This window comes from Dromaius novaehollandiae, chromosome 5, assembly GCF_036370855.1.
Source record: "Dromaius novaehollandiae isolate bDroNov1 chromosome 5, bDroNov1.hap1, whole genome shotgun sequence".
Lineage (NCBI taxonomy): Eukaryota > Metazoa > Chordata > Aves > Casuariiformes > Dromaiidae > Dromaius > Dromaius novaehollandiae.
This window is the reverse complement of record NC_088102.1, coordinates 76,946,674-76,974,590: the sequence shown is the minus strand read 5'-3', so window position 1 is coordinate 76,974,590 and position 27,917 is coordinate 76,946,674. Positions and strand designations below refer to the sequence as shown.

At 58.1% G+C, this 27,917-nt stretch overlaps 4 protein-coding genes across 7 annotated transcripts; 3 read left to right on the top strand and 1 right to left on the bottom strand.

Moving 5' to 3' along the window:
• Positions 1-37: 37 nt before the first annotated feature.
• Positions 38-3,219, top strand: LOC112988642 (bile acid-CoA:amino acid N-acyltransferase-like). Of its 3 annotated transcripts, none has more exons than XM_026109271.2 (4): positions 38-135; positions 720-1,189; positions 1,486-1,688; positions 2,122-3,219. In XM_026109271.2, the coding sequence occupies exons 1-4, from the start codon at positions 86-88 to the stop codon at positions 2,455-2,457; spliced, it is 1,059 nt and encodes a 352-aa protein (XP_025965056.2). In that variant the 5' UTR covers positions 38-85; the 3' UTR covers positions 2,458-3,219. The 3 variants fall into 3 exon arrangements, with proteins under 3 accessions (XP_025965056.2, XP_025965054.2, XP_025965055.2); XM_026109269.2 differs by having other exon boundaries at positions 39-135; positions 1,815-3,219; XM_026109270.2 differs by lacking the exon at positions 38-135 and adding an exon at positions 478-580 and having other exon boundaries at positions 1,815-3,219.
• A 6,091-nt stretch (positions 3,220-9,310) lies between these two features.
• On the top strand, positions 9,311-14,930 carry ZP1 (zona pellucida glycoprotein 1). 2 transcript variants are annotated; one of them, XM_026109267.2, is made up of 12 exons: positions 9,313-9,502; positions 9,987-10,108; positions 10,188-11,400; positions 11,564-11,707; positions 12,071-12,255; positions 12,343-12,440; positions 12,840-12,967; positions 13,045-13,234; positions 13,319-13,469; positions 14,192-14,276; positions 14,569-14,690; positions 14,826-14,930. In XM_026109267.2, the coding sequence occupies exons 1-11, from the start codon at positions 9,337-9,339 to the stop codon at positions 14,673-14,675; spliced, it is 2,589 nt and encodes an 862-aa protein (XP_025965052.2). In that variant the 5' UTR covers positions 9,313-9,336; the 3' UTR covers positions 14,676-14,690; positions 14,826-14,930. The 2 variants fall into 2 exon arrangements, 1 of the variants encoding a protein (XP_025965052.2); XR_010389578.1 differs by lacking the exon at positions 14,192-14,276 and having other exon boundaries at positions 9,311-9,502.
• A 2,311-nt stretch (positions 14,931-17,241) lies between these two features.
• Positions 17,242-23,626, bottom strand: PRPF19 (pre-mRNA processing factor 19). Its single transcript, XM_026109268.2, has 16 exons — positions 23,385-23,626; positions 22,734-22,883; positions 21,979-22,055; positions 21,701-21,842; positions 21,437-21,510; positions 21,291-21,353; positions 21,154-21,195; positions 20,942-21,016; positions 20,562-20,637; positions 20,220-20,329; positions 19,837-19,992; positions 19,688-19,757; positions 19,407-19,492; positions 18,539-18,709; positions 18,182-18,287; positions 17,242-17,767 (listed from the first exon to the last, which is right to left on the bottom strand). Exons 1-16 carry the CDS (start codon positions 23,401-23,403, stop codon positions 17,670-17,672), a joined length of 1,515 nt encoding a protein of 504 aa, XP_025965053.1. The 5' UTR covers positions 23,404-23,626; the 3' UTR covers positions 17,242-17,669.
• Positions 23,627-24,003: 377 nt separating this feature from the next.
• On the top strand, positions 24,004-27,278 carry TMEM109 (transmembrane protein 109). Its single transcript, XM_026109222.2, has 3 exons — positions 24,004-25,161; positions 25,575-25,677; positions 26,003-27,278. The coding sequence occupies exons 1-3, from the start codon at positions 24,940-24,942 to the stop codon at positions 26,383-26,385; spliced, it is 708 nt and encodes a 235-aa protein (XP_025965007.2). The 5' UTR covers positions 24,004-24,939; the 3' UTR covers positions 26,386-27,278.
• The last annotated feature ends 639 nt before the right edge of the window (positions 27,279-27,917 follow it).

The following is a 27,917-nucleotide window of genomic DNA, read 5'->3' as shown; positions in this document are numbered from 1 at the left end:
GGCTCCCTGGCACTGAAGGTGGAGAGGGTGGTGCCCAGGACTGGGAGGGTCACGTGAGAGCTGGTAGCCAGCCAGCTGCTATAAGATGGCTGCATACCTGCTGCGTGCCCCTCCGAGACAGAGCGGAGCTGGGAGGTGGGTTAGTGGGTGGCTGCCTACTCTCCTGGGCTGCCAGGAGCATCCTGGGGTGCAGGGAACTCCAAGGGGCTGGGCAGAGCTACCACTTGCATGGGGATTAGGGGGTTTCCCAAGCGCAGGGCAGTACCCAGGGCCTTGTTTTGTTTTGTTTTGTTTTCCCTTCGCCTCATTATGGATGAGAGCAAGGGGGCTGGAAATGGGTGAAGTGATCTGCCAGGAGCTGTGGGGTACAGCAGAGATGTGGAGCAGCCCTGGGCCTGGCCCAGGTTATCAGCCCCACGGGCAGGAGATCATGTGCTTGGCGCCCTGGTTGCTTTGCTGATTAATGATTACCTCGGCGGAGGAGCCCTGGATAAAGGGCGAGGGTGGGGGCAGACAAGCCCTGCCTCCCACCAACTCCCTCCAAAGCTGAGTGCCGCAGACCAGCCTTCACCCAGGCTGGGTAAGGGGGGCTTGGAGCCTGTGCCTGTGGCTTCGGGGCTGCAGAAGCTGGGCTGGGGCTGTGTGGATGCATCCAGCACCACCTGCAACTGCCCTGGGGCCAGTGCAGTGGTATGACGTGCGGTGCCTCTGTCCCCTAGGCCAGCCATGGTGGAGCTGTCAGTGACGCCCCTGTCCTCGCTGGCTGACCGGCTGGTGCGGGTGCATGTGCGGGGGCTGGCCCCCTCCCAGCTGGTCACCCTGCTGGCCTCGCTGACGGATGAACGTGGCGTCCGCTTCCAGGCGCGTGCCTTCTACCGCGCCGATGGGAATGGTGAGGTGGATGCCGAGCGCCATGCTGCCCTGGGAGGTGACTTCACTGGTGTCTGGCCCATGGGGCTTTTCTGGTTCTTGCGTCCCAACACCCTCTTCCAGCGGCTGGTCAAGCGGGACGTGGCAGGCAGCCCTTTCCGCGTCCACCTCGAGGTCTTTGATGCCCTCCACCTGGTGACGGGGCCTGAGGACCAGCCGCTGGCTGCCTGCATCTCTGAGCGGTGGTACGTGGGCCCTGGTGTGCAGCGAGTCCCCGTCCGTGAGGGCAGGGTCCGTGGGGCCCTCTTCCTGCCACCAGGTGAGCATCGGGAGTTGGGAGGCTCCCCATCACCCATCCCCAGCTGCACTTCCCCAGGAGCCACCCTTGCACCTGGTGGGACCCATGCGTCTGGAGGGCAATCGGGGAGACTTTGGTCTCCATCATCCCGCTCCATGGTTTATAGCTTGGAAATGGGTTTGATGGTATTCCATGGGTCCCCTCCTCCAGGAAAACCCTTGAGCCCTTGGGGCTGGTGTTTGGCTGCTGGGATGGCAACAGGGTTTCTGGTTTGGGAGCGGTATCCCTGGTGGCAATGGGCATCTTGCTGCTCGCAGGACCCGGGCCCTTCCCAGGGGTGATCGACATGTTTGGGGGCGCTGGGGGCCTCATCGAGTTTCGAGCCGGGCTGCTGGCCAGCCGGGGCTTTGCGGTACTGGCCCTGGCCTTCTTCGCCTACGATGACCTGCCCCGCGTGTTGGCTGAGCTGGACCTGGAGTACTTCGAGGAGGCAGCTGACCTGCTGCTCCGGCACCCCAAGGTGAGTGCTGCTGTACTGTGGGGGACCCTAGCACTGTGGTCCAGGGAGGTGCTGGTGAGCACGGATGTCCCAACAAGTGGGGATGTCCCAGTGAGCAGGGTCATCTGGCTCTGGTGCCCATTGCAGGTACGAGGCCCTGGCCTGGGTGTCATTGGCGTGTCCAAAGGGGCAGAGGTGGCCCTGGCCATGGCCACCTTCCTCCCTCAAGTGGTGGCCACAGTGTGGATCAACGGCACAGCCTCCCTTCATGGCACCCCACTGCTCTACAAAGGCCTTCACATCCCCCCCATCCCCTACTATGCCGAGCGCCTGGTGCTCACTGAGCTGGGGGCCTTGGACAATGCTAGCGTCTTCGGGGACCCCCGGGACCCTGCTCACAGCGCCTCCGCCATCCCTGTGGAGAAGGTCCAGGGCAAGGTGCTCTTTGTGGTAGGGGAGGCTGACCGCAACTACAACAGCAAGCTCTTTGCCAAGCTGGCCACGGCGCGGATGCGGAAGGACAGCTACCGCCTGCTCTCCTACCCCGGGGCCGGGCACCTCATTGAGCCGCCTGGCTCACCGCTCTGCAGCATCTCAAGCATCCGGGGCAGCCCCATGCCAGTGCTGTGGGGGGGCGAGCCCCAGCCCCATGCCAGGGCCCAGGAGCAATCGTGGCAGGAGACCATCCGCTTCCTGGAGCTGCACCTGGGCCCTGCCACCAGCTGCCAGCTGTGACGGTGACGAGGAGTCCATGGGGGACAAGGGGGCTGGGAGGAGCAGATGCCAATAAAGTGCAAGACCACAGCCAGTGCTGGTGTGGATCCATCCTGTGTTCCTGGGAAGGGAGGCACCAGCCTTGTGGGCAGGGTCTGGGCACTGGGGAGCTGCAGGACTGGAAAGCCCCTGCCAGGAAAATGGTCCCTTGTGGGCTGTGCCCTGATGTCCCCATTGCTGTGGCACCCGTCGCAGTGCCCCAGGTACCGCCTGTCACTCTACCTCTGCTACGGCTGGTGTGTCCTGCAGTGGGTGTATCCCCGCTTGGCACCCTTGGCCACCTCCTCCAGCCCCAGCACCCTCTCCTGAGCTGTCGCTGTCCCTGTCCCCGCTCAGGCTGTGCTGTGACCCCCTTCTCCATCCACCCAGGCTTCTCAGACCCTGGACATGCTGGTCCTCACTGCGTGGCCTGGTTTTGTGGGACCAGGGCTCTCTGAAGAACTGGAAATTCAGTAGCAAATCCTCCCTGGAATGAGGGTGGTCCTTGATCTGGCCCAGCAGTTTACATATGGTCTGGGAAGCAAGCAAAGCCCCCTTTCCTGCTTGGTTTAAACATGCTCCACAATGCACTCAGGTAACAGCGGCCCCAAGCTGCATCCATGTGTCGCTGACCCAAGGATGGCCGCCTGTCTGTCCCTGGACAACGCTTTAGCTCATGTACTTCGTATATAGTGAATATAGTCTGAGCATATAGTACTAGGATCACGGTCACTGGACTACTAACAATTCTTTGGTAAGCGTGTTAAGATTTTAATCAGGCTAACAATAAACCCTTAACTTTGTGTTAAAAAACAACAACAACAAAACAAAAAACTCCTCCTTCTGCCTTCCTTCACCAGGCTGTGTTTCCCCTGTGGATGTGGGCAGCACAGTTTCCACCTCCCCAATGCCATTGTCTCCAGCCGCGTGCGTCACCTGAGGTCCTGTTTTTGGCAGTGGGTGGCCGGCACTCTCTGGGCCCCTGGCTGTGGTGAGGCTTTGGTTGGCTCTCCTTTCTTTCCTTCCCTCCCTGGGTTTGCAGCTCCCACATTGGAATTTGAGGTAATTTTTTTTTCTTTTTTTTTTTTAATTGGGTGATTTTTTTCCCTCTGGAAAAGCTCAGACAGTCCCAGTCACTTTAGCAAGAGTAACCCCTAGCCCTGTACCCTGTGGTTACAAACTCCTTTTCAGCCTGGCAGAGGAAAAGCTGGCACAGTGATGTCCGATTTGGGGGGGGGGGGAAAGAAGCTTATTAATGCCAGCACTCCCTATTTACAGCCCACTGCCCCATGACAGCCTGAAAAAAGGATCCAACACCCCTCCCCCACAGGCTGCATAATGGGGCTTCCTGCATGGGCGGAAAGGAAAGAAAAAGAGCAAAAGGCAAAGGGAAGGTGTTGCTTTTTTGCTTGCTCCAGGTTTCACCACTGTGTTGCTCCTCCAGGAAGATTTCCGGACATGGCACTGAGGCAGGCCCAGAAGATCCTGAACAGGCCACCAGGTCTGAATCCCATGGCAAATCCTCAGTCTAAACTACCAGCCCCAATCCTGCAAAATAGAAAAGTGGCTGTCAAAAATCACAGACTAGCTAAAACAAACAAACAAACAATTCTTTTCCTTTTTCTTGAATTGCAGAGTCTCTCTGCTGGTCTGCAGCATTTGCTGTGTCCAAGTTCCTACTTTCAGTGTGTTCCCTGCCATCAGAGAGGTTAAGAAATAATTCTTTTCCCCCACTAAGAGAGCAAATGATCCCCAATGACTGCCTGACCCCAGAAGCTGGGGCTTTGAGACAACCCTCTTTGTTCTCTGGGGTAAAAGGTTCACCTTGGTGAGCAGCTCTCCAGCTGTGGGAGCTGTTTTTCCACCTCATCCGCAGTAAATGTTCCCACAAGCATCAGAGACAACCCCACATTGGGCCTTTACCTTCCCACATCCCTCCGGGAACCTGATAAAATCCTGTGCTTCCAGCCTTTTGCTACTACACAAGTAGGGATGAGGGTTGTTACTCTCTTCGGGCTGCTCTCTTCAGGCACAGGCAGGCTCTGCAAGCAGGATATTTGCAGTTTACAAGTACAAAGCAATCATTGCTAGGGCACAAAAGATAGCACAAGTTAATGAGCTACCAGGACAAGTATTAGTCTGACTGCTGGCCTGGTTAGGCACCTGACAGCCAGTTGGGCAGAAAGGGTTGGCCTCCAGGGCTCCCAGTGGCAGAGTGCTGCTGAGATGCCCCCTTTTGCTAACACTCTGCTTTTTTTTTACTGTAGGATGTGATCCTTTTCCATGTTGGTGTTTTCCCTTGAATCCTTGAGCTACTAATAATCCCACTTGCAGTGGGCTGGCAGGAGGCTCCCATCAGTGGAGAGGCCAAAATGCATTTGGTAGGGACAGGGAAGCCCTGAATCCAAGCGCTAGTCAAGGCCAGTCTGGCTGCTCTCAGACCTGATGAGCTTGTGACCAGGAGCAGGATGGTTGCATGCTCAGATTCAAATCAACAGAGTCTTGTCCCTAGACCCTTCATCCTGCACAGCCTCTATGTCTGCTGCCTTTACAGCCCCAGCAACATCTGCACCTCCATGCTGAGGTTCTTCTGAACCCCATGTGGGCTCCAGCTGCCTGTGCTGGACCCCTCTGACTTGAGTTGATCCTTGCCAAAGGTAGGAGGATCACTGCATGGACCTATCTCTGACACAGCCATGATCACTGCAGCTCTGCCCTGTCTCCCACAGGCAAGTACTACTAGGAGGATGGTGAATACCACCTGGTGAAGGTGCTGAGGGATCTAGTTTACATGGAGGTTCACATGCTGGGGAGAGAGGACCCTGGCCTGGCTCTAGTCCTGCACTGGTGCTGGGCCTGCCCTTGACAGAACCCCAGTGGCCCATCCTGGTGGATGAACGAGGAAGGCAGGGAGAATAGTGCTCCCATTCCCTCTCTCCAGCAGGCAGGTGGGCAGCTTTTCCTTTGTCTCTTGTCTTTATCCTCAGATGTCCATTCTCAGGTGACAACTAAAGAACCCAGCTGGTGCCCTTCAGCCCGGCCTTGGCTGAGCTGCCATTCCCCCATCATTTCCACCTTTGTCCTTCTGGACTCTGCCTCCCAGAGAGTCCTTGACAGAGCAGAAAGAAATGCCCGAAACTTCCCAAGAGGAAGGGGACATGAGGAGGCTAACGGAGGCTGGCAGTGACTTGCAGGCAACCTGGCTTGCGAGGAGTTGTTCTTAGGCTGTCAAACCTCACAGGAGCTGGGGTAGATGGTGTAGGGAGCACAGGAAGTTCCTCATTTGCAGCCACATCTGGCCACCCTGGTACCTGTCCCTTCCCACTAGGGGAGATTGGATCAAGAAGTCGTGGCTCCTCTGTGAACTAAGGCTCCTCCTGAACTAAGACCTGGTCCTCTTGGGTGTGCGAGCAGAAACGTCAGTGAGCAACACCACCTCTAGCAAGCCAAGCAGCTGGAGATGCTAGAATCTTCTGGATTCTAGCATCAGTCTCAAGGTACTCAAGGTACTTCTGCAATATGTCCATCTGCCACCTGTCCCTGCTGGAGCTGTGCTGGTCCCTGTGCCAATGGGCTTCTGGAAGCGAGTCTGGGAGGCTGCTTGGCTGAGAGGGTTTCACCAGCACCTCTAATCTACATGACACGGGCTCCTCTTACACTCAGTTTGTGCCATGTATGTGTTGGGTCTTAACCAAAGCCACATCTCTGCAGAGCATAGTGGATGCTGCAGAACTGGTGGGAGAAGGGCAAGAGTGAAGCAGTGGCATCTTTGAAATCCTCCAAGGGTACTAAAATGTTGCATGCTCGTCAAAGCAGCATTTCCTCAGTATGTATAACCAGAGATATTGCTGCTCTGCCCAAGCCCTGGGTAAGAAAGTTGTTGCCCAGTAAGGCAGTCCTGAATCATTGCTGTCTCCTTACGTTTGGGCCATCCAGAAACCAGCCATGACTTGCTGGCCTTCTCCCCATGAGACCATGTTGTCAGGCCAGACCCATCTCCGGTGCTTCTAGCTGTACTGGGCCTGCTGCTGATGGTCTTCCTCATTGCTGTGAGTCTGCTTTGGAGAAGATCCTGTTCACCTACATCGCAAGCCCTGCATGGCAGGTAGCTGTAAAACAGGAAAATAAGCTCTGGACTGCAGTGAGAGCACACTGCAACAGCAAAGGGATACTGGGGGGAAGGGTCATAGCTGAGCGCTATGCTGAAGCATGTCCTGTGGCCTGGACATCCCACCCAGCTCCTAGTGAACCAATGTGCTTGTCTGTCTCCATCTCAGACCCTGTCCAAGGAGGTGAATAGCTGCTGATGGCCAGTCACAGCCTCTCGTGCACATGGAGGAAAACAACAGTCCTCAAAATATGGGCTAAGACCTGGAGTCCAGCTAAGCCAGGCACAGAGGTGGGATGCCTGGACAGCATGAACTGTTGTGCAAGTGTTCGGATGGGTGTAGGGGATCAGGATGAGCAGAATCCTCCCCTGCAACCAAGCTGAGCTTGGCAAAGCCCAGGGACAGGCAGCGTGAGCCTGCCCCAGTCTGATAGCTGAGCCTGAGCGTCCAGGTCTCACCCTGCAGGGGCTGTCAGCTGAGCAATACGTTGGCCCCCATGGTGCCTGTGTTCTCCACATTGTCTTGTCTCTGCTGATCATCTCTTGCTCTTGGGCTTCACAAGGTTATTCATTCCCATGAACTGCATGGCCAGCACTGGCCTCAGCATGACCTAGTCATCTCCTGAGGAACTTCCTAAAGAGCCTTGCTGGCTTCTGTTGCCCTGGAGATGGTCATGAATCCTCTCAGAGATGCCTTGGGCTGTTTATCAGGTCTTGAAAATGCTTGTTTTCTGCTTAATCTTCTGTGCAGGAGAAGGTCTAAGCTTATGCATCTAGCCCCAGCTGGCCTCCAGGCAGGGGCTGCAGGTCATGTCATGGCTTCCAGCCCTGAAGAGATGTCTCTGATGCACTAGGCACCTATCTTTAGATACAGAGGGGTGACTGGCTGCCCCCATAGTGTCTCCAGGGGAATGGAAAGACTCCACAAACCCAGCTACTGCAGGTGATAGCTCCTACCACCCTTTCTGGTCAACTTCTAACATCCTCTTGGCTTCAGCTATTCTCAGCTCTTCCTGCTGGTGAGGAAATAGGAGTTGGTGTATGGCTGCACCACATCTGTCGGCTCCTTAGGCTGAAGGACAGCAGCTCCTCCAAGGCAAGATTTTAAATGCCCCCAAATGCTTTTTTTGGAAGGGGGGGGGGGGGCTGAGTCATCTTGACCTGTGGCAAGATAAGACGCAGAAGGGAAACTTGGACTGAGGCCTAGGGGGAAAAAAAAAAAAAAAAGGCAGCGGGAACCCTCAGAATGCTGCAGTCAGCAGCAATTAAAGGTGACCAAGGTCCTTCCTCTTCATCGTAGTGTGAGTTGGCCAAGAATTGGGTCTGTGGAGCTCTGCCTTTGACTGTGCTCACACTGTGCAGCAGGATGTCAGCTCCAGGGCCCAGGGAAAACTTGTCTCTGGCTCTGCTTTTTTGGCTTATCCATCGCTTGACCTTCAATTGTCTTTTCTTTATGAACTCCATGTCTCAACTCTGTACCTTCTCTGAGCAAATGAGAGCTTAGTGATGTTGCTACCATTTGTACAGGCATCTGATCCTGGCCCTTATGTGGACACCTGAAGTAGCCCTAGCTCTTGTAGCAGTCCTGCATCACCCTTAGGCTGAAAGCTCTGCAGGGAGCACTACAGTGACTTTACCATTATGAGTGATGAGATTCCCTGGGCCCAAGTCTGTTAGGACAAATACATGCTGACCCAGTATGCACTGGTCAGCCCACCTCGCTGGACCCGGGCTACCCATGAATCTAAAGCCCTCTTTTTTCACATCTGACCAAGCCGTAAAGTGAAGGCAACACTAAGCTGACTAGACACAAGGGCTGTTTGCAGCTCGGGCCCGGGGGAGCATCTCAGGGCAGAAAAAGGCAAGAACACAGCCAAGGGGTGGACTGGGGAGCCCTGGCCCCGGGCCATGCTCAGAGCAGCAATCTCACTTCCCCAGCTGCAAGAACAGTTTCTCCCAACTCCTGCTGCTGCAGGACAAACTGTTTCTTCGAATGACTTTCGCTTCTCCCCCCCTCCCCCCCCCCCCCAGCGCCACTGCAAGCAGGGCAGAGGCAGAGCTGCAGGCACCAGGCAGGAGGGCATGTGGGGACCCAGGTTTGCTTGCAAGATGATTTGGAGCCACCTGCCCAATTCTCTCTCCGCTGAATCCTGCACGCTGTGTGCACTGTGCTGCTACAAGCTGGCAGCAATCCTGATGCTATGACCAGCTGCACCCACTGTGTCCTAAATGGATTCCTGATCCTGTGGGTGACCCAGCTATGGTGCATCTGATGGGGAGCCAGGAGGCATTGCTGTCCCTGCTGGCTTGTGCCAAAGTGTGAGTGCTGTGCAGAAAGAAAGAGAGACATGGGAGCCCACCAGCCCTCTCCTCCCGCTTGCTTCCTCCCCACCCCAAGATCTCCTTTCTGTCCGCGTGTGGCCACATTATTTAATTTGCTCAGTCCAGCTCAGTTGGCCAGGAGAGCAGGCGAGCAATCTCGATTCCGCATTTGGAGGGACAGTTTCTCCTGCCTCGCCACCGCCCCAGGACAAGTTGTTTCTTTGAACAGCTTTCGCTTCCTCCCTGGTAACTCTGACATGGCTGGGAGAAGGCTACCATGGGGAGCGGGGCCGGGGCAGCAAGGTCGCTCATGGTGCAGGAGCTGTGATCTCTGGCACGAGGAGCATTTTGCTGTGCTCGTCCTCCCTCTGCAGGGCAGGAGGCATCATCCCAAGCACGGCCCCTCAGGTCATCTGATCACCCCCCCACTTCCCAGCTTGGCGGGTATAAATTGCTGTCCCACTGAGAGAGCCCATCACCGCTGCCATGGGCTGGGGATGGAGCCGCTACCTCGTGGCCCTGCTGCTCCTCTTGTCCCCAGGGCCGGGCATCGCTTTCTCGCTCCTGCAGTACCGCTACGACTGTGGGGACTATGGCATGCAGCTCCTGGCATATCCCACCCGAGGCCGCACCGTCCGCTTCAAAGTCTTGGGTAAGTGGTGGGGAACGTGAGCATGAGCCCTCCTGGCTCTCCTCCAGGGGATCCCTCCAGGGTAGTGTATGATGGTCGCCTGGCTGTTACCCCAAAACCTGAGCTCCTCCATGCCCCAAGCTGGGGTCTCGTCCCCTGGAGCACCTGTACCTGAGGAGAGCCTCAGCGTCACTGCGGTGAGCCAAATGCTTGAACAAGTTTCTGGCGTGGGACCTCTCTCAGATTGTGCTGCTGAAAGGGGTTATGTGGAGGGGTGGATTTCTTGCAGCTACATCCCTGGGAAACATCTTGACACAATGCCAAGCTACAGAGACTGAGTTTGGGTCTGCTGCACACTCACACAGGGCAGGCAAAAGCCTGGGGCCAGCCCTACCTGGTGCACCACAAGGGTAATAGTGTGCAGCTGCTGTTGTGCCCCAAAGCACTGTGCCTACACACCCTGCATTACCACACCCCCGCCTCACCTGGTGTGCTGTCTCTGCAGACGAATTTGGCACCCTTTTTGAAGTGGCCAACTGCTCCATCTGCCTCCACTGGCTCAACAGTGGGGTGGATGGAGGGATGATCTTCTCTTCTGGCTACGAGGGCTGCCACGTCCTGGTGAAGGTGAGAGTCCCATCCCATATGTCTTATGCCCAGCTGCTGGCAGGCGCTGGAGGTGGCTATCCCTTCTGCCTTGTTGCAGGAAGACCGCTACATCCTGAGGGTCCGGATGGAGGAAGTGCTGATCAGCGGGGTCATTGCTGCCTCCTACGAAGTCAACATGACCTGCCCGCAGCCAGCTGACTACAGTGTCCTCGTGGATGGGAACATGCGCATCGAGCATCAAGGGAATGGCATCCACCAGACCCAGGCTGGCGTCCTTGTTCCCCTACCCCAGCCCCAGCCTGGCCTCCTGCACCATGTGTCCCAGTCTGCCTTAGCTCTTCCTGGGCATCAGCTCCCACTCCAAACCCATTCAGACCAGGTCCACTCCGTGGCTCAGCCCCAGCCGGGTCTGGTACATCCTGGACTTCAGCGCCAACCTCAACCCAGCCTGGTTCGCCCAGGGGTTCAGACCCAACCTGGCCAGGTTCGCCCGGGGGTTCAGACCCAGTCAGGGATAGTACACCCGGGAGTTCAACCGCAATCCCAGCCTGGCCTAGTGCACCCTGGCATTCAGACCCAACATGGCCCAGCTCGTCCTGGGGTTCAGCCTCAAACCCAGCCAGGGCTGGTTCATCCCCTTGCTCGGCCCCAGACAGATTTACGTCCTGGCATCCAGCCTCCAGCCCAGCCTGGCCTGCTGCACCCTGGGGTTCAGACCCAACCTGGCCTCGTTCGCCCAGGATTTCGGCCCCAGTCCCAGCCTGGCCTCATTCACCCTGGACTACAGTCCCAGCCTGGCCTTGTTCACCCTGGACTACAGCCCCAACCTGGCCTTGTTCACCCTGGACTACAGCCCCAGTCCCAACCTGGCCTAATGCACCCTGGTGCTCAGACTCTGACAGGCTTAGTACGCCCTGGCATTCGGCCCCAAACCCAACCAGGCTTAGTTCGCCCTGGCCTTCAGTCCCACTCTCAAGCTGGTTTAATACACCCTGGTGTCCAGACCCAAACTGGACTGGCATATTCTGGCCTTCAGTCCCAGTCCCAACCAGGTCGAGTGCACCCAGGTGCCCAGACCCAAGCTGGACTAGTACGCCCTGGCCAACCCCGACCAAGTCTAGTGCGCCCTGGGCTTCACCCCCAAGCCCGACCAGGTCTAGCACGTCCTGCACTTCAGCCTCAAACCCAGCCAGGTCTAGTGCGCCCAGGATTTCATCCCCAAGCCCAGCCTGGTTTGCTGCGTCCTGGGCTTCACCCCCAGCCCGGCCTGCTGCGCCCCACGGCTCTCTTCTACCCCTCTGCAGGGGCAGGTATTCACAGTCCTGCCAATGGGGAAGGGAGGAGGGGAACGGCATGGTGCAGGGTCTTCTCTGCCCCTGGAGCAGCGCCAGCGGTCACGGCCCTGAGGGAACACTCAGGGAGGCCGCTGGGATGCTCAGTGGAGCGCCTGCTCTCACGCCTCTGCTGCCTCAGGTGCCCAGCTAACACGGGAGCAGTGCCACGTGGCCGCAGGGAAGATCCCCTGCATAGCCCCGCAGGGCCGCGAGGCCTGTCTGCAGGTGGGATGCTGCTACGACGACATGGACCGCATTGCTCCCTGTTATTATGGCAACACAGGTAAGAGGCTCACAGGTCTCGGGGGCAGGGGGGGGTGGTCTGTGGAGATGTCTCCATCTCTGATGAGCTTCAACACGACCTGCTGCTGTGGAGAAAGGGGCCTGGAGGACCCTATTGCAGCAGGCACTGGTGGGGTTTGCCAGAGCCTCTAGCCCAGGGCTCCAGAGAGTGAGCCAGCCCCCTGGGATCTATGGGAGACCCGCACCTCCTTGGAGAGCCACCTAAGGCAAGAGGCATTGCAAAAAGCACTGTACCCATGGCCCTAAACCTGTTATGACATGGGACCTATGCTCTTGGCCCATCAGGACTTGGACTCTTTTTTAAACCTATGTCCACTGGGCACCCCATTTCCCTATGTTGCAGCAACCGTCCAGTGCCTGCTGGATGGGCACTTCATCATCGTGGTGCCCCGGGGCCTCTCCACCCAGCCCTACAACCTGGACAGCGTGCGGCTGGCCAATGCTGAGGCCCACTGTGACCCTGTCAAGGTGACAGAGGCTTTTGTGATGTTCCACTTCCCTGTCACTCAGTGTGGTACCACCGTCCAGGTAAGCGCATGGCCCCCTGGTTCCTCTGGCAGCTCTGCCCATGGACCTGAAGTGGGAAAGGTGACCCTACACGTGTGTTCACCCCAGGTGATTGAGGACCGACTGATTTACGAAAACCAGCTGATCTCTACCATTGATGTACAGTCAGCACCACATGGCTCCATTACACGGGACAGCGTTTACATGTAAGGAGAGGAAAGGGGTGGCTGAGCTAGCTCCTGGCTGTGAAGAACAGCTCTCCCTGCCGAAGGGACCTGGGAGCTTGCATCTCCCCCTTAGCAAAATCTGTCCTGCTTAGCCTCTTCCTAAGGCACCTTGCAGATCAAGAGCCCAAACAGCTCCCCCTCTTTCTGTCTCCTGTCAAGTGTTTGGGTGCCAGAACTGGGGACTGATGCAAGTACCAAGGCCTGAGAACACAGCTGTGCTCTGGAGGTGCCCAGCTCTCCTTTGGCAACAAGAGCTGGTCCCTGCTTAGGGAGGGAACTAATAAAGTTGCTGGGTGAAATCCGCAGAGGTGTCTAGATATAGCCTACAACTCCTCTAAGCTGGGCCTTTGTGTCTTCACCCTGCTCTTTCCCACACAGCCTCCACGCTCGCTGCATCTACAATGCCAGTGACCTCTTGCCGGTCCGTGTGGAGGTTGCCGTGCCCCCTACAACTGCACCTCTGATGGAGCCGGGGCCTCTCCGGCTCCAGCTGCGCATTGCTACTGGTGAGCAGCCCACCTTCCAGGCCCATGGTGCCCCCACCAGGCCACAGCTAGCTTGGCTTCTCCCTCCTCTCCCACAGATGAAAGCTATAGCACCTACCACGAGGACAGTGACTATCCCCTTGTGAAGGTGCTCAGGGACCCCATCTATGTAGAGGTTCGCCTCCTGCAGAAGACAGATCCCAACCTGGTCCTGGTCCTGCACCAGTGCTGGGCATCCCCCAGCACCAGCGCTACGGCAGAACCCCAGTGGCCCATCCTGGTGGACGGGTGAGTGGGAGGCAGGTGGGGAATGGAAGGATGGTAAGAGGGGGGGCCATCAGCAGTGACCGAGGGTCCCTCTTGTGCACCCAGGTGTCCATTCATAGGTGACAACTACAGGACCCAGCTCGTGCCTGTGGGACCGGCCTCACCGCAGCTGCCCTTCCCGAGCCACTACCAACGCTTTGTTGTCTCCACATTCACCTTCGTGGAGTCCCCCTCCATGGCCATGCTTGAAGGAGAGGTGAGGAAGGGGTGGAGATACACCATGGCAGGGGGACTTCTCCATTCAGCCCTGCAGGGTGATACATGGTTTGGTCTCAGCTCTCAAAGACAGACTCAGTTACAAGCACTCGGATGCAGTGCATGAGACCCTGTGACTTTTGCCCTGCCACATCAGCCCTGTGATTTGGCCACTGACCTCAGAGCTCTCCAGTGGTCCCTCCTGGGTACTGGGCTCCTCCCTGCCTGCCCAGGGCAATGTGTGCAAACTCAGCTGATACCTGCAAAACCACATGTGCTCAGCCACATCTGGAGTGGCTCAACACCCAAGAAATAGGCTCCTTCCAGGAGACTTGGTGAATACAGCTCCCCAGGGTTTGTCCTTCAAGCTGTGGGGACTTCCACCATCCAACTTTAATACCAGCAAGCCCCCATATCAACACCCTAAACACACCCCTGGTACTTCTGCTGAGCAAATGCTGTGCTTTCCCATGAAGCAAAAGACCCCTGGCCCATGATGTGCAGGCATAGGCATTGCTGCCACATGCCAGGCAGTCTCCCCTCTGCTCTCTGACTGTGACCCTACAAAGCAAGCAGGGAATCTACACTGTATTACAGGGTTTCCTTTAGGCGAAGGGCTAGGAGCTGTTTCTCATGAGGCCTAAGGGCTGGGCTTCCAGTCTGCCAGCTCCTGGCCCCAGCAGTGTGCCAGATGCTAATGCTGTGCCAATGCACGGCTTTCAGGTGTACATCTTCTGCAGTGCCTCTGTGTGTCACCTCGCACAGCCAGAGCCCTGCCGGCCCTCCTGCCAGCTGGGAGTGCCATCAAGTAAGTCTGGGTGCATTCAGCCAAACACACTGGGAGGGCTTTCTTAGTAGCACCCAGCTGCCAAGACAGATGCTGCCCTGCTCGCAACATACAATGTGTGCTCCTGCGTGGCCTCAGTGCATGCTCCCAGGCTGGCCTATCATGGCCACAGCTGGAGGAGCCGAGAGGGTTTGACGGCTTGTTTGGTAATGGCATGCTGGCCATAGAGGGACCTTTGGTGGCCTGCAACACACCTCTATGTCCTGCTAACTGGCAACCCTCTACCATGCCAACTCCTGGTGCCCCTCCGCAGGAGCCCGCCGGTCTCTGGGTGGCAAGATGACACCAGATCCTGTGGACACAGTCATTTCTCAAGGACGCATAGTCTTCAAGGAGAGCCCCAAGGTGCAGAAAGGCTGAGCTCAAGGGTGGAGGGTGAGTTTTCCTGCCATGGTCAAGCTAGCTCAGGTGCTAGCTGAAAATGTAGTTTTCATCTCTCCTGTTACTGTCCTCTCCCCTACCTGCCCCTTCACCCCAGGCAGCATTGGTTCACATCCTTCTCCTCCACAGCCTCCAGGACAGACCTGACTGGACATCTCCTGGCTCTGCTCTCCCTTGTGGCAAATGTGCAGAATAGGAAGGAGAAAAAATAAACCAGCAAATGTTGTGGCTCAAGCTAGAGGCTTTGGTGGTGTTTCGGCTGTGGGGAACAAGAGCAAAAAAGGTCTCCTGTCCCCATCTCAGAGACTGTGGTACCCACATCCTTCTCTGAGCTTCCCTAACATGTTACAGGCAATCATGTAATCTCTTACCCCTCTGGCTGGTGGCTGTGATGTCTCCATCTAGCACTTTTCTCTGGTCCATCAGATCCTCCTCTTTTCCACTGCCTCCTTCACACAAGCCCTTATGCTGATTTAAAGGAGAAATGCATCTATCAGTGTGTGTTTGCTGTCCATGTAGCTCCTCCCATGCATGTCCAAAAGAAACACCGACGTACCTCAAGGCATGGAATAAAGAGGGGCTGTTTGAGGTCAGAGTACATATAAGTGCCACACAGGATTGGGGGCGGTCTAGAAGCCTCCGTTTCCCTCAGTGCAAGGGCAGGAGGATGCATGAGGCCAAGGTCAATATTCAGCCACACAAAGGGTGGGCTGGCTTAGAAAAGGGAAAAACTGAAGCAGTTATAAGCCCAGGCCAGCTCCTGATGCAGGGCCCACGTGGGATATTCTCCTCATGCCTGGCCCCAAAAACTGGGTACAGATTTGCTCTTACAGGTACCTACCTTGCCTGCATCAGCCAGGAAAGCTTATCAAAGCCATGAACAGTAAGACAGCAAACACAGCACCTTTCCCTTCCCCAAGCCCTCACCCAAGCCTTGGCTAAACTGTAAAGGGCTAAATTCAGCCTCCTCTGTTCCTGCCCACCTCAGCCCTCAAGATCCCGCAGAAATCCCTGGTAGCCAGGCTCTGGTGCTCAGCCCGGTGCCTCTGCCTGGCCTGCTCCCAGCCCCCAACATCTGCTGCAGACAGGGCAGCGATCCCCATCAGCCCTAACTCGCTATGGCTGCACATCTGGGCTTGGGCAGTGCTCTGCCCTCCTGCCAAGCTGCTGCTCATCAATACAAAGCCCTCAGCCCTCTTGAGCATGCTGTTTGCTGTCCAGGGGTGCCAGGAGGAGGGAAGGGAATGCAGGGACACACAGATCAGATCACATTGACAGTCTGGACAGCCCAGAGTCAGGAGGTGAAGCTGAGCTTGAAGAGCTGGGTGAGCTTGAACCAACACTTCTCAGCTTCCCTTCCCACCATGCACCCTGTCCCCCTGGGGTCTTCAAGGCAGAATTAAAAGGGCTTGCAGAAAGATGCTTTAGCCCCTCACAAAGGTACCCGGGAGAAATTCTGTGGCTTCATCATGCTGGGGGTCAAATCAGAGAGTGCATAGCCACCTCCCGCCAATCTCCTGGGCATCCCAGGTAACTAGGGAGAGCTGGTGGCTGCTGCAGGACTGGACCTTGAGCTTCACTGCAGTGACACTGGAGCAGAGACCTACAGTGATCCCCTCCTGTCTCCATCTCAGGGGTGGGAGATGGATCACAGCCATTTCTAGCTGAAGGAGAGGAGGCCAGGGACAGAGCTCAGCCTGCAGAGACCCCATTAGAGGTACAGCACATTAACTTATTTCTCTTACCTCTCCAGCTGCCTCAGGCATAGGTGCCTGTGGAGGATGGAAAGTGCCACTCCAGCATCTCAGCTCCTCAGCGGCGCTCATCCGACAGAGACACGTACAGAGGTGGGTGCAAGAGACCCCCACGGGGGCACAGCCCATCTCGCCTTCAAAGAGATACCCAGAAGAATGGGTGAACTGCACCAGGAGAAGCCCTTTCTCCTCAAGCAAGCACAAAGCAGGAGCCAGGCTCAGATCCAGCTGTCTAAGGCAAAATGGATGTGCCCTTTCCGCTCCTCCAGTATCTGGTGGGAAAAACAAGGCCAAACTGTGCCCCAGGATCTGCTACAAAAGCTGTAGAGAGAGGAGCAGCTGTTTGAAAGGGTCATTTGAAAGCATTGGACCTTGCCTGGCTCCAGGCAGCCCTATGTTTGCCCCTGCTCCAATATACCCAGATCTTTCACCAGACCCTTCACACAGGACTAGATACCTCCATGGCCTGAGTGTGAGAAGTCATGAGGGAACAGGGTTGTGAGCACTGCCCAGCTCACCAGCGGAGGCTCCTGAGAAAGACACACATCCTTGTGCTCACAGCCAAAGCTACAGTGGGTCAGTGTAAGAGCAACTGTTCCACCAAAGCAGGGCAGATGTGTCCCCATTAATGGCTTCTCCACACCAGTGGTGGGGAGCGCATCCCGGGGCAAGCAGGGTGCTCTGACTGCCAACTGTGTTACCCAGAGCCACGAGCACCGCAGAACCAGCCGACTGATCCTTTCACCGTCCTCCTGGGCACCCAGATGACAGCAAGTTGTGCACATACCAGGTAAGATGAATAGTTCTTTATTTCAATAATGAAACTAGATAGCTGCTTACAAAACCTGCACATTCTTCCCCCTCCCTCCCTTCTTACACGCATCCCCACTATGGTCTCTCAGTCACAAACACCCACCAGCAAATGGGTTGGAGCCTTTTGTTGACTCAGTTACAATCACAGAAAAAGAATCTAAAGCCAGAAAGACAAACACGAAACCAGAAAAGGAGAAAAACAAAACAACAAATCCATGAAGCACAGGGAAGGTGACATCCTGGTAACTTCCCTTCTGCCAACAGCTAGAGCAGGGAAGCCCAGAGAAGCAATGAAACACACCTGCCTCCCTCCCCTCCCACATAGCCTCTCCACCCCGATATTCCCTCCATCCTTCCCCAAACCCCAACACTGCAGCGTGAGACCCCCTCGACCCCATGTCTGGGATTACAGACTGTAGAACTTCAGGCTTCGGTCCATGCCTGTTGAGGCGATGAACTTGGCGTGGTGGCCAAAAGCCACTCCCGTGGTGAGGCCGCTGTGCTCTGGGGAAGGAAGGCAGCATATGGTTATGGCATGACCAGATGAGCTCAGGCAGAGCAGAACACTGTGCTTTAACAGAATTAGCCTCTGCTACATGCTCTTTCTGTGCTGAGGGTCACTGACTTGCAGCAGCAAGGGCAGAAAAAGATCATCTCCAAACCCGGCCTACTCTCACGATCCTGAGAGTTCATGCTGCACAGCCAAGGGACCGCCTCACATTTTCCCCCACGCCTGAGGTAACCACTGGCAGAGACACTGATGGGGATGGTACCCCTTTGCACCCCATAGCTAGGTCTGCAGCACCGTGTACATCAGAATCAGGTTTCCTCTCCCCAAGGAGGGTACCTGAACACCTCCCCTCCAACTGTCTCTTAATCTGCCTCCTCCCAAAGCCTCCACCAGCTAGAACCCCTCACCTGTGAAGTGGAGGATTTCCGTCCACTGCTTGCAGATGTAGATCTGAACATCCGTCCCACCCAGGGCCAGGTAGGTGCCACTCTGGTCAAAGATGAGAGACTTCACCTGCAGAGGAGAGGGAGAAGCAAGGTTTCAGACCAGGCCCAAGAAGCTCCAAACTGGCCATTGGGGACCAGGGATGTAGCAACTCCTCTCCATGCCAACATCCCATAGAGGGAACCCCTCCACAGCTGGCACCTCCGCATCAGGCTTCCCCAGAATGGAGAAGCGCAGTCTGCATAGGGCTGGGGAAGTGGACGTGGTGACAGGAACCTGCCAGCCTGCCCGACAGGCAATCGCAGGGGAGGGTCACGCACCTCAAAGTTATTGTCCAGCTGCAATGTCTTGAAGTTCTTAAGCTTACGCAAGTCCCAGAGCTTGACAGAGGAGTCGTCCGCAGCTGTGGCAAGATAGTAGCCATTCTCGGAGAAGGCGATGCTAGTGATGGGGCCTGAGTGCCCTGGAAAGTTGGCCACATTGGTACGTTCCTGGGAAGACAGTTAAACGCTGGTGACTCGTAGGGAAATGCTGACTCCAGATTCCCATCCCTCCCAGGGCAGCTCTGGTGGGGGTCTGGGCAGCAGTTTGGCAGAGAAAGCCCAGGTGAGCACAGCAGCCCACAAAGGGGCAGGATGGCAAGAATCTACATTGCCCAGAGAAGCAGGGGTGAGGAAAGCCATGGGGCACTGTCACTCCATGCAGCACCCAAACTCTTACTCTTCACATCGGCTCCAGGGACACGACAGAGCAGATCCCTGTAACTGCCACGCTCTGACTATACAGATGAGCCAAGCAAATAGCCTATGCCAATCTGTATCATCAGTCTGCTTCAGAGTTACTCATCCCACAGACTCATCCCACGGCAGAGCCAGACAGCCTGCCTGCAAACCCTCCTGTTCCCCAGTAGCTCTCTTAGGGACACAGCGAACACCTCCTCGTCCCAAGAAGATCCCGACTGCCAGCTACAGCACCAGAAAAGAAGCAACTCTTGAGCTGAAGCCTTATATTTTTGGAGAAAATATCAGAAGAGATCCCCAAAGCCTCCCCCCAGACTCTTGCTCCAGCAGACATAGGCTCTGTGCCTTGGGCTGAGCACCTTGCTGGGCACCAAACTGAACAGACCAAAACCGACTATGTCCCCTCCCACCTCCCAAAACCCTCTTGCCTGCCCAGAGATACCATTACCTTCAGATCCCAGATCTTGATCTGGGAGTCCATCGTCCCTGTTCCAAAAATGAGCCCGTCTGGGTGGAACTGGGCACAAGTGAGAGCTGCAGAGACAAAGAGGGAAACTCAGAGAGTTGGGGAGAGTCTATCCTGGGAGACCTTCTCGCCTTGTTACCAGGGGGCCCCCACATAAGTTTTTCTGGGCTCCTGGAGACCCAGGGACCTGTGGGCAGAAAAATCCCTTCTCCACAAATTCACAACAGTCCCCAGGGGTAGGAATACCCAGCCATAAGCCTTACCACAGCCAGAGCTCTCATCCGTCACCTTCGTGAGGACACGGCCTGTCTGGATATCTGAGAAAGCCCAATACTGGAAAAGACGAACAGAGCGTTGAGTACCCAGAAATGAGGCATAGGGGGGTGTCCGTACTCTCTGAGCTGGGTCTCACCTGGTCATCAGAAGAACTGAGGAGGTAGTCACCTGTTGCATGGAGACTCAGCCCTGTCACAGAGCCCTCGTGGGCACGGACAACTTGCACACACGAGGCATTGGGCACAGACCAGATCCGGATGGTTGCATCGGGAGAAGCTGAGAATACCAAATCCTAGACAAGGATGAGACAAGGAGGTTAATGCCAAAGGAATATGGTCAAAAGACTTTCATCTCTCCATCTGAGAGTTTCCTACAGACAAGAACTGGCCCATCACCAGTCTGCCTGAGATGAAGACCCCCTCCTGCCCCCAGAACAGACCACCAGGAGATGGGTCCAGGATGTTTGATCCAGAGCCATCTGACTGTGAGGGAAGTGGCCAAACATGGGTGTGATCGCACCTGAGATGGGTGGAACACAACACTGGTAACCTTCTTAGAGTGTCCCTTGAGTGTTGCCAGGATCTGCTCCGAGGTCTTGTCAAAGACAATGACATTTTTATCAGCCCCGCCTGGAAAACAAAGCAGAGAGTTGAGAGTCTGTGGCCAGCCAAGTCAAAGTCCACCCACTTTTCCTCAGGACAACGCCGTCCTGAGAAGCTTTGCACTGAGCCAAGAGAATTCCTTATGCTCCTTGCCACATATCCACCCTCCAGAAGGACAGAGAAAGGAGCCCGCCCCAAAGCAGCTGCAGCTCTTTGCTAACAGCAACCAGTCCCCCACAAGTGGAGATGGTTCCCTTACCAGTAAGGATCTTGTTGGTGTCGGAAGGACAGAGGTCCAGGGCAAGGATCCCTGGGATGCTGGCGCTGTGCAGCCCCTGCACAAAGTAAAAGGATGTCAGATTATTGCCGCAAGCAAGAAAATGCCCCAAGGGGAATTGAGAGGCCCTTGAGGAGAGCCCAGGGTGTTTCCTTCCAACACTGGGAATCTGTGCCACATCTATTCCAGCACATGCCCCTACCCCCAGCTGCCTGTTGCACAAAATGCCATGACCTTCTTCCTGCTTCGCCCAGCAGTAAATCTGTTGTTCATTAAGACTGCAAAGCGGCACAGGAGATGCCTGGATGCCCAGCTGTCAGAGCTGAGTTTTCAAGCCCCCTGTCCTGTGCCATGGCACTCACCACATGTGAAGCCACCTGTCGATACTTGCTGAGCTCCTCTGGCTTCACCAGCTCCTCTGGAACCGTCTTGCCTCTCTGCAGAAGAAAAATAACATGTAGATAAATAACGCCCTCTCTCAGGGGCACTTCACATCCTAACTTCCACAGCACTTGGTTTCACATCACCCAAAGCCACTCAGCTCCAATCCCCAGAGCAAGATGCAGCCACTCACCTTCTTACGCTCCGTGGTCAGCACCGTAGCCTTGTCTTGAAGCTGCAAAACAAGAGAAGGTTGGTAACAGACTGAGTTGGGCTCTCACGGCAAGAAGCTGGAGAAGGCCATGGCAGCACAAGCAGAAGATCTCGTACCTTCTGAATGATCTCGGGGGTCATGCCTGCAAGCTCTCCCAGATCCATGGACTCCCCAGCACCCTGCACAGAACAGAGAAGGGGGCTGGTTACATCTAGGATGGGAACAAAAGGCAAATGCACAGAGATATGGAGTCGAGACTCACCGCCACATTTGGCTGGGAGGATGGCACCGTCTGGGGCACGATGAGGCCAGCCTGGGGTTTCAGAGTTGCCAAGGCTGCAGAGGCAGAGAAAGCCTATGAGTTAGACAGGCCACTTGAAGGAAAAAGGAGATGATGTCCAGCACAGCAATCTCTATCAAGCCTACCTGCTCCAGAGCCACACAGTGCCTCTCCTCCCCAGCCCATTCTCCCCGAGACCCATGACATTCTCCAGAGGTACACAGCCCCCACGCAGCTCCGCGTCACCTTCTCTGGCTGCAGTGACCTCCTTGGTGAGCCGAGCAATGACACGGCAGGCAGCATCATGCTGGTAGAGCGCATGGGACAGCTCCTGGCGTGTAGTCTGCAGCTGCTGACGGAGAGTGAAGCTATGCAGCATGACAGCATCCTGGCAGGAGGAGGAAGAGCCAGAGAGGCAGGGGAATGCATTAGCCTCAGTGCAGTCACCCCTTTCTCCCAGAAGGGGCCAGCACTGGTGCTTAGCTCCATTCTCAGCCTCAACCCAGCCAGGGGCCAGCACCTACCCACTCATCCTGGAGGGCTTTCAGAATGGCTGGTATGCTAGTAGCAGATGGCGGCTTGGGCCGGATCGGGTGAGCAACTGTGAATGAGACAGTGTGAACACAGCAATCTCTGGGGTCAACTGTGTCCTCAGCATCGCCTAAAGACACCATCTCCTGCCAATGCCTTCATGCGCATGTGCTCCTTTCTATCTATATCCTCTAGCAACGCATCCCCTCAGCTCAGCTTTCTGACTGCATCAGCGGTTGATGGCTTGGCCTCCCTGGGCTATCAGGGAGGGCACCGCTGACTAGTCCCTTTGGACATTTTTTCTCAAGGTCCCAGCACTTTCTCCTGATGACTTAGAGCTGCTGCCAGACCAGATACAGCCACTGGTCCAGCTTATCTGGCAGTCTGCCCAGGGCACAGCCCACAGTAGTCACAGCAGAGCAATGCAAGATGCTTAAAACCCCAGCTGTGCACATCCCATGTCTGCAGATCATAGATCTTTTCAGCTGAACATCACTGCCGCACTGACCCCACTCTGCTGCCACTTCTCCAAGTCCTTTCTCTGGCAGCATCACCCATGTTAATAAATCCAACTGCCTGTGCCCAAAATGACTTATGCATCTCTGTCCTGAGCCCCCAGTCCTGATGCAGCCAAGACCCTTGTGCTTCCCCAGAGAGAAGCAGTACAGGCATTACAAAGCACAGGAACTCAGGCTCTGAGCCTCTCTGGCCGGGAATTAGCTCTGCTCCTGGCAGATGCCCTTGTTACCTTTGATATCTATGAGCTGCTCCTCCGAGAGAGGTTGGTTGTTTACGGGGTCGGTCCCATTCTCTGCAATGTACTTCTCAATCAGCCTGCGCTCGTAGACATGGTTGGAGACTGGGGACACGCAGGGGTGCTCAGGCACCTCATTAGAAACTGTATGAAGAAAGGAATGAAGATTGCGCAGGTTACAGCATCACTGCGTGGCATAAGACAAGGTCATGATGTGACTCAAGTGCTGGCAGTCCCTGCCAGACTGCTGCCTCTCACAGGTGAGAACAAGGGTTACCCAAAAACCCCACGTCCTCTCCAAGAGGGCAACCGCACTGTGCAACACGCCCTTGATATGAGGGGCAGACCAGAGTTGCTTCTAAGACATGTACTGCCACCTCTACACCAGGCAAGCGAAACATCTCTTACTGCTCCCCTCCCCATCAGCCAATGCAGGCCCAGAGACCAAGTGCACCCTGGTCACCACCTCAAAAGGCAGCTGCTAACAAGCTTTCCTAAATCTCTCCCTGTATCGCCCCGCAAGCACGGCTCAGGCCCTCGGCACTCCCTGCCCTGAACGCGCCCCGCCAAGCGGGCCAGGCCGGGTGGGCGCAGGGAACGCCGCTGCCCAGCGCGGCCGGGGCAGCCCGACGGCCGCGCACTCACTGGAGCAGATGAGGGCCATGGCGGGCCCCGGGGCCGCCCCGCCGCCTTCGGATCCGGGTGGGGCGAGCGCGGCCGCAGCGACGGTCCGAGCCGCTCACGCGGGGCCCCGCCGCCGGAAACGGAACCACTCCCGGCGTGCCCCGCGCCGGGGGGAAGGGGGGGAGGGGGGGAGGCAGTCCCGCCGCTTCCGCCCCGCCCCCTCGCGCCGGGAGAACGGCGCCTCCCGGCGTGCACCGGGGGCAGCGCCCCAACGGCCGCCGGGAGGGGGAGGGCTGCGTCGCCATGGCGACCGGCGCCCAGAATGCCGCGCGGCGCACCGCCCCCGCTCCCCGGACTACGGCTCCCGGCGCGCCCCGCGGTGGGGCGGGCTCGCTTCCGGCCTGGCCGCGCGTGCGGGCCCCGGCGCGGCCCCACAGCGCCCCCGCGCGGCGGCGGTGAGCGCGGCCCCCTGCGGGAGGGGGCAGCGGCGGGGGGGGGCCGAGGGCACCGGAGACCCGTGGGCAGGGGGGGCCCGGGAGATGCGTCCCTGCGGGAGAGCGGGAGGGACGGGCACCGGGGGAGCGGGACCATGGGATGGGGAGGGGAACGGTGTCCTGGGCTGCAGGGGGCCGGGGGCGGGAGAGGTGGGGAAGGCTGAGGATGGGGTACCGGGGGTGGGGGAGATGGGGAACTTTGGGATCAGGGGCCTGGGAAATTGGGGGCACCCAGGAGATGTAGAGAAAGGGAGCACCCAGGTGGTGGAGACACCCCGTGAGGGGAGGCGTCTGTAGGTGGGGGGAGACGGGGCACCCCGTAGCGATACCTTGGGGGCTGAGGAGGGCCGGGGTACCGAGGCAGAGGTGGCAGCAGGGGCCAGGGCAGGATGGGCTACGTGGGCGTGCAACGGGCCGAGGGAGAACTGGATGCTGGGGGAGCAGGGTGTCCCAGAGGAGCTGGAGGTGATGGAGCTGGCGCCCCGTGGCCCCGGCGCAGCCGTCCCTCCGGGGACAGTGAGGGGTGCCGGGCGCTCGGCTCGGCCACCCGAGAGGTCCCCCTGCACGGCCCCCGGCTGCTCGCCGAGGCTCGGGTGTCCTTGGGCTTGGCCGGCCCTGGCATCCTGCTGACGCAGCCTGGAGCCCGCCGGGGACGGCTTGCTAAAGATAGCCCCCTGGCCGGCCTGGCCAGGGCTGACTCGGCAGCGGGCGCCTGGCACCCCACTCAGCCCAGCCCCGTAGCCCACGGGGCGCACGTGCTGGCCCGGGGCAGGAATACCTCCAGCTTTGGAGTGGGGCTGGCTGCCCCCGGCCCAGATTACCAGTCTGGGTAATCCCAGCTCGCTGGTGAGGCACCAGCCCTGGCACTGGGAGCAATTTGGGTGTGCTGAGAAGCTGCTGGGCCGCAGCCAGGGCTGAGGCTTGACTGACAGCAGAGGTGGCGTGGGGAAGGCGTCAGCTGCTTAGTGCCCGCGCCAGCGTGGGGGCAGCAGGGCCCCTGCCCCGTCCAGCCTAGTGCCACCCGGACTCTCTCCCCCCCCCCCGCCCCCGCACAGGTTCCTGGGCTGGACGCAAGACCGAAGATGGGGAGCGATCTGGGGTGCTGGCTCCCGCTCAAGGCTGTGCTGGCTCTGCTCCTGGGGGCCACCTTACTTGGGGCAACAGCAGGCAGGATGGAGGATGGGCAGGAAGGCTTCTGGAGGCAGGAGGCCGTCGCCGGTGACTTCCTCTCGCGGCTGGGCCGAGCTGTGAGGGAGACCCTAGAGACCTGGGTGGGCCGCGAGCCCCTGCAGCTGGTGGTGGAGGTGAGGCTCTCCGTCGGGCTGCCCGCGGGGCAGCGGCAGGCAGGGTGCCCATGTTCTCGCTGGCTCCAGCAAAGCCCCACAGAAGATGCAGGAGCCTGCACCCCAAAGAGGGATTCGGGGGTGCCTCTCTCTTTCACCCTGGGAAAACCCAGGGGGCTCGGATCTTCCTGTGGGAAGATTTGCTCTGCCTGGACAGCAGTGCTGTCCCAGGTGTGGTGGGAGCTGTCCCTTGCCACTCTGCTCGCTGGACTGCCCAGTCTCCCCAGCCAAGCAGCAGGGACGTGAGCCCTGCTCGTACCAGGAGATGCTTGTCCCTCCTGGGAAAGGCAGCAGAGCTTTTTCCCCTCCCTGGGATGCATCCTCTCTCCCAGCCCATGGCGCTGAGCAGCCTTGTCTCTCTCTGTTCCTCACAGAGCCTCTCCACTGTGCTCTGGACTGTGTCCTCGGGCATCTCCGTGGCTCTGACCACACTCTGCAAGATCCTGGGAGACATCCTGACTGCCTTTGGCCTGAATGGTGAGCCAGCACTGCTGCTGCGTTCCCCAGGGTCCCCCCACTCCAGCCCTGCCCCAAGTGCAGGCCAGGCAAAGCATGGGAGGGGAAATTGAGGTCCAGGGAGAACATCAGCCTGCGGGGCTGCTTTGGTGGAGCCTGTGGCCTCCCTTCACCGGTAGGAGTGGGTGGCTCCTGGGAAGGGTTTAACACTGCCCTGGATTTGCTCCTGAGGACAGGCAGGTGGGGGTCAGAAACTCCCGTCCCATCCTTTCGCAGGCAAGGAGAGTCTTCTCCCCCACTGGGAGGGTCCTGGCCAGGCTGGCTCTGATGCCTTTCTGCTTTCCAGGGGACATCCTGGTGCAGAGCGTGAGCCTGGGCCCTGGCGAGGTGCAGAAGCTGCTGCTGTGGGGCCTGGCCATGCTGGTGAGCTGCTGGCTGCTGTCGCGGCTGCTGGGGCTGGTGCTGGACCTCCTGGAGTACGCGCTGTGGTGGGTGAAGCTGTGCTGCTTCCTGCGAGCCTTCTCCTACATTGTGGCCTCCCAGGAGAACCCCACGGTGCAGGCGGGGCTGTTGCTGGGGCTGTGGGTGCTCTACGCCCTGCTGGGGCGCCTGGCGGGGGCGCACGGTCCCAGTGCAGAGCTGGAGGCCACCGTGCGCAGCCTCGAGTGGAAGGTGGAGGAGCTGGGACGGCGGCAGAAGTGGGGGGGTCCCCGGAACCGGGAGGAGTGAGCTGGTGTCGGGGAGGGGGGGCCAGGGCACGGCCCACCCCGCTGCACCATCGCCAGTGCATCTTGGTTGCCTGGCCCCGGCCTGCCACCCGTGCCAGCACCCCCAGCACGCGTCCTGCCTGCTGTGCCCCCGCACCCCATCTCTGCCCTCCCCACCAGTCCCCCCACTGTGGCGCGCCTCCCTTCCCGTTGCCACCACCCACCCGCTCCCCCGGTTGAGGCTGAGTTGGGGTGAACACCAGCCCAGGAGCCCCGTGTTGCAGTGAGGGGAACAGGGTGCCTGCTCCATGCAGCACCCACAGAGCGGGGGACCTGCTCCCTACATGCACTCCACAGTGTCTTAATTCAAGCCAGCGATGCCTTACGCAGCCTGCACCCGTGGAAGGAGGTGGGGGGGGGGTCTTGGTATGGCCATAGTGACCCCCTTTGCCCCCCAACTCCAAACCCAGCCCCACCAAAGAGGAAAGCGGGGGGGGGGGGCATTTTGATCCGCGGTGCATTTGCCTAGTCTGGCAGTGGCGCCACGCGCCCGCCCATGCCAAGCATGCAGGCGTTGTGTCCATCTGTCTGGGGAGCAGGTGTGGACGTGGCTCGGCAGGAGGGAGGGGATTCGGCTTACCGAATCCCACCGAAGGGTGGGAAGCTGCTTTGCTCCTCCAGGTGTCTGTTGGAGGGGGGTCTGCAGCCACGGGCCTCCCTTTGGGGAAAGCAGCCGTGATTTCTCTCCTTTCCCCAAACTGGGGCTTGTGTTTGTGTGTGGGGGGATGCCAAACTGCTGCCATGCACCTCTTCTAGGAGATGGCTGCCAAACCCTGCGTTGTCGGTTCTTGCTTTTTTAAGCTGCTTTTTAAACTATTTTGATACGGAGTACCAAATAAACACTATTTAATCACAGCCAGGCTGGGCTGGGGAATTCGTTTTCCTGTCCCAGCAGAGAAGCGGCAAAGACGAGGCTGGGCCCAGCAGTCCTGCATGGGATGCCTGTGTGGGGAGTGGCGTGGGCATCCCGGGGGGCCGCCCCAGCGGTGGGATGCCCTGGGGTGCCATCCCAGCGGTCCCTCGTGCCTGCTGACCAGGCTTTCAGGCAGCGAGCCCTGGCGCTGCTGCGCAGCAGGGAAAGGGGATTAACGCCTCCTAAGTGATGGGCTCCATCTCCACCACCTGAGGCCCCTGGCTGCGCTGTGTCCCAGTCTGGTAGGTCTCTCTGTGGGGTGGGGGACACCGGCTGCGCTCTGTCCCGCTTGTGCCAGGCCATTTCCCCACCGTGCACACAGGGATGGGCTGTCCCTGAGCCAACCCCCACCGTGGGTTTCTTGTTTCCCCCCCCTCCCCCCGGCGCTGTCTGCTTTAACCCTTTGACACCTACACAGGGCTTTGCCGGCATCCCTGGGACCTGCTCTGCCCCTGGTTTGGGGGAGGCAGGTTGGGGCAGGCGTGCTGGGTGCCTGCATTTCTGGGGCAGGCGGAGGGCGCCTGGGGCCCGTGACAGGCCACGACACGCTGGGCCGTGCGCACGTCCGTCTCCATCTTTGC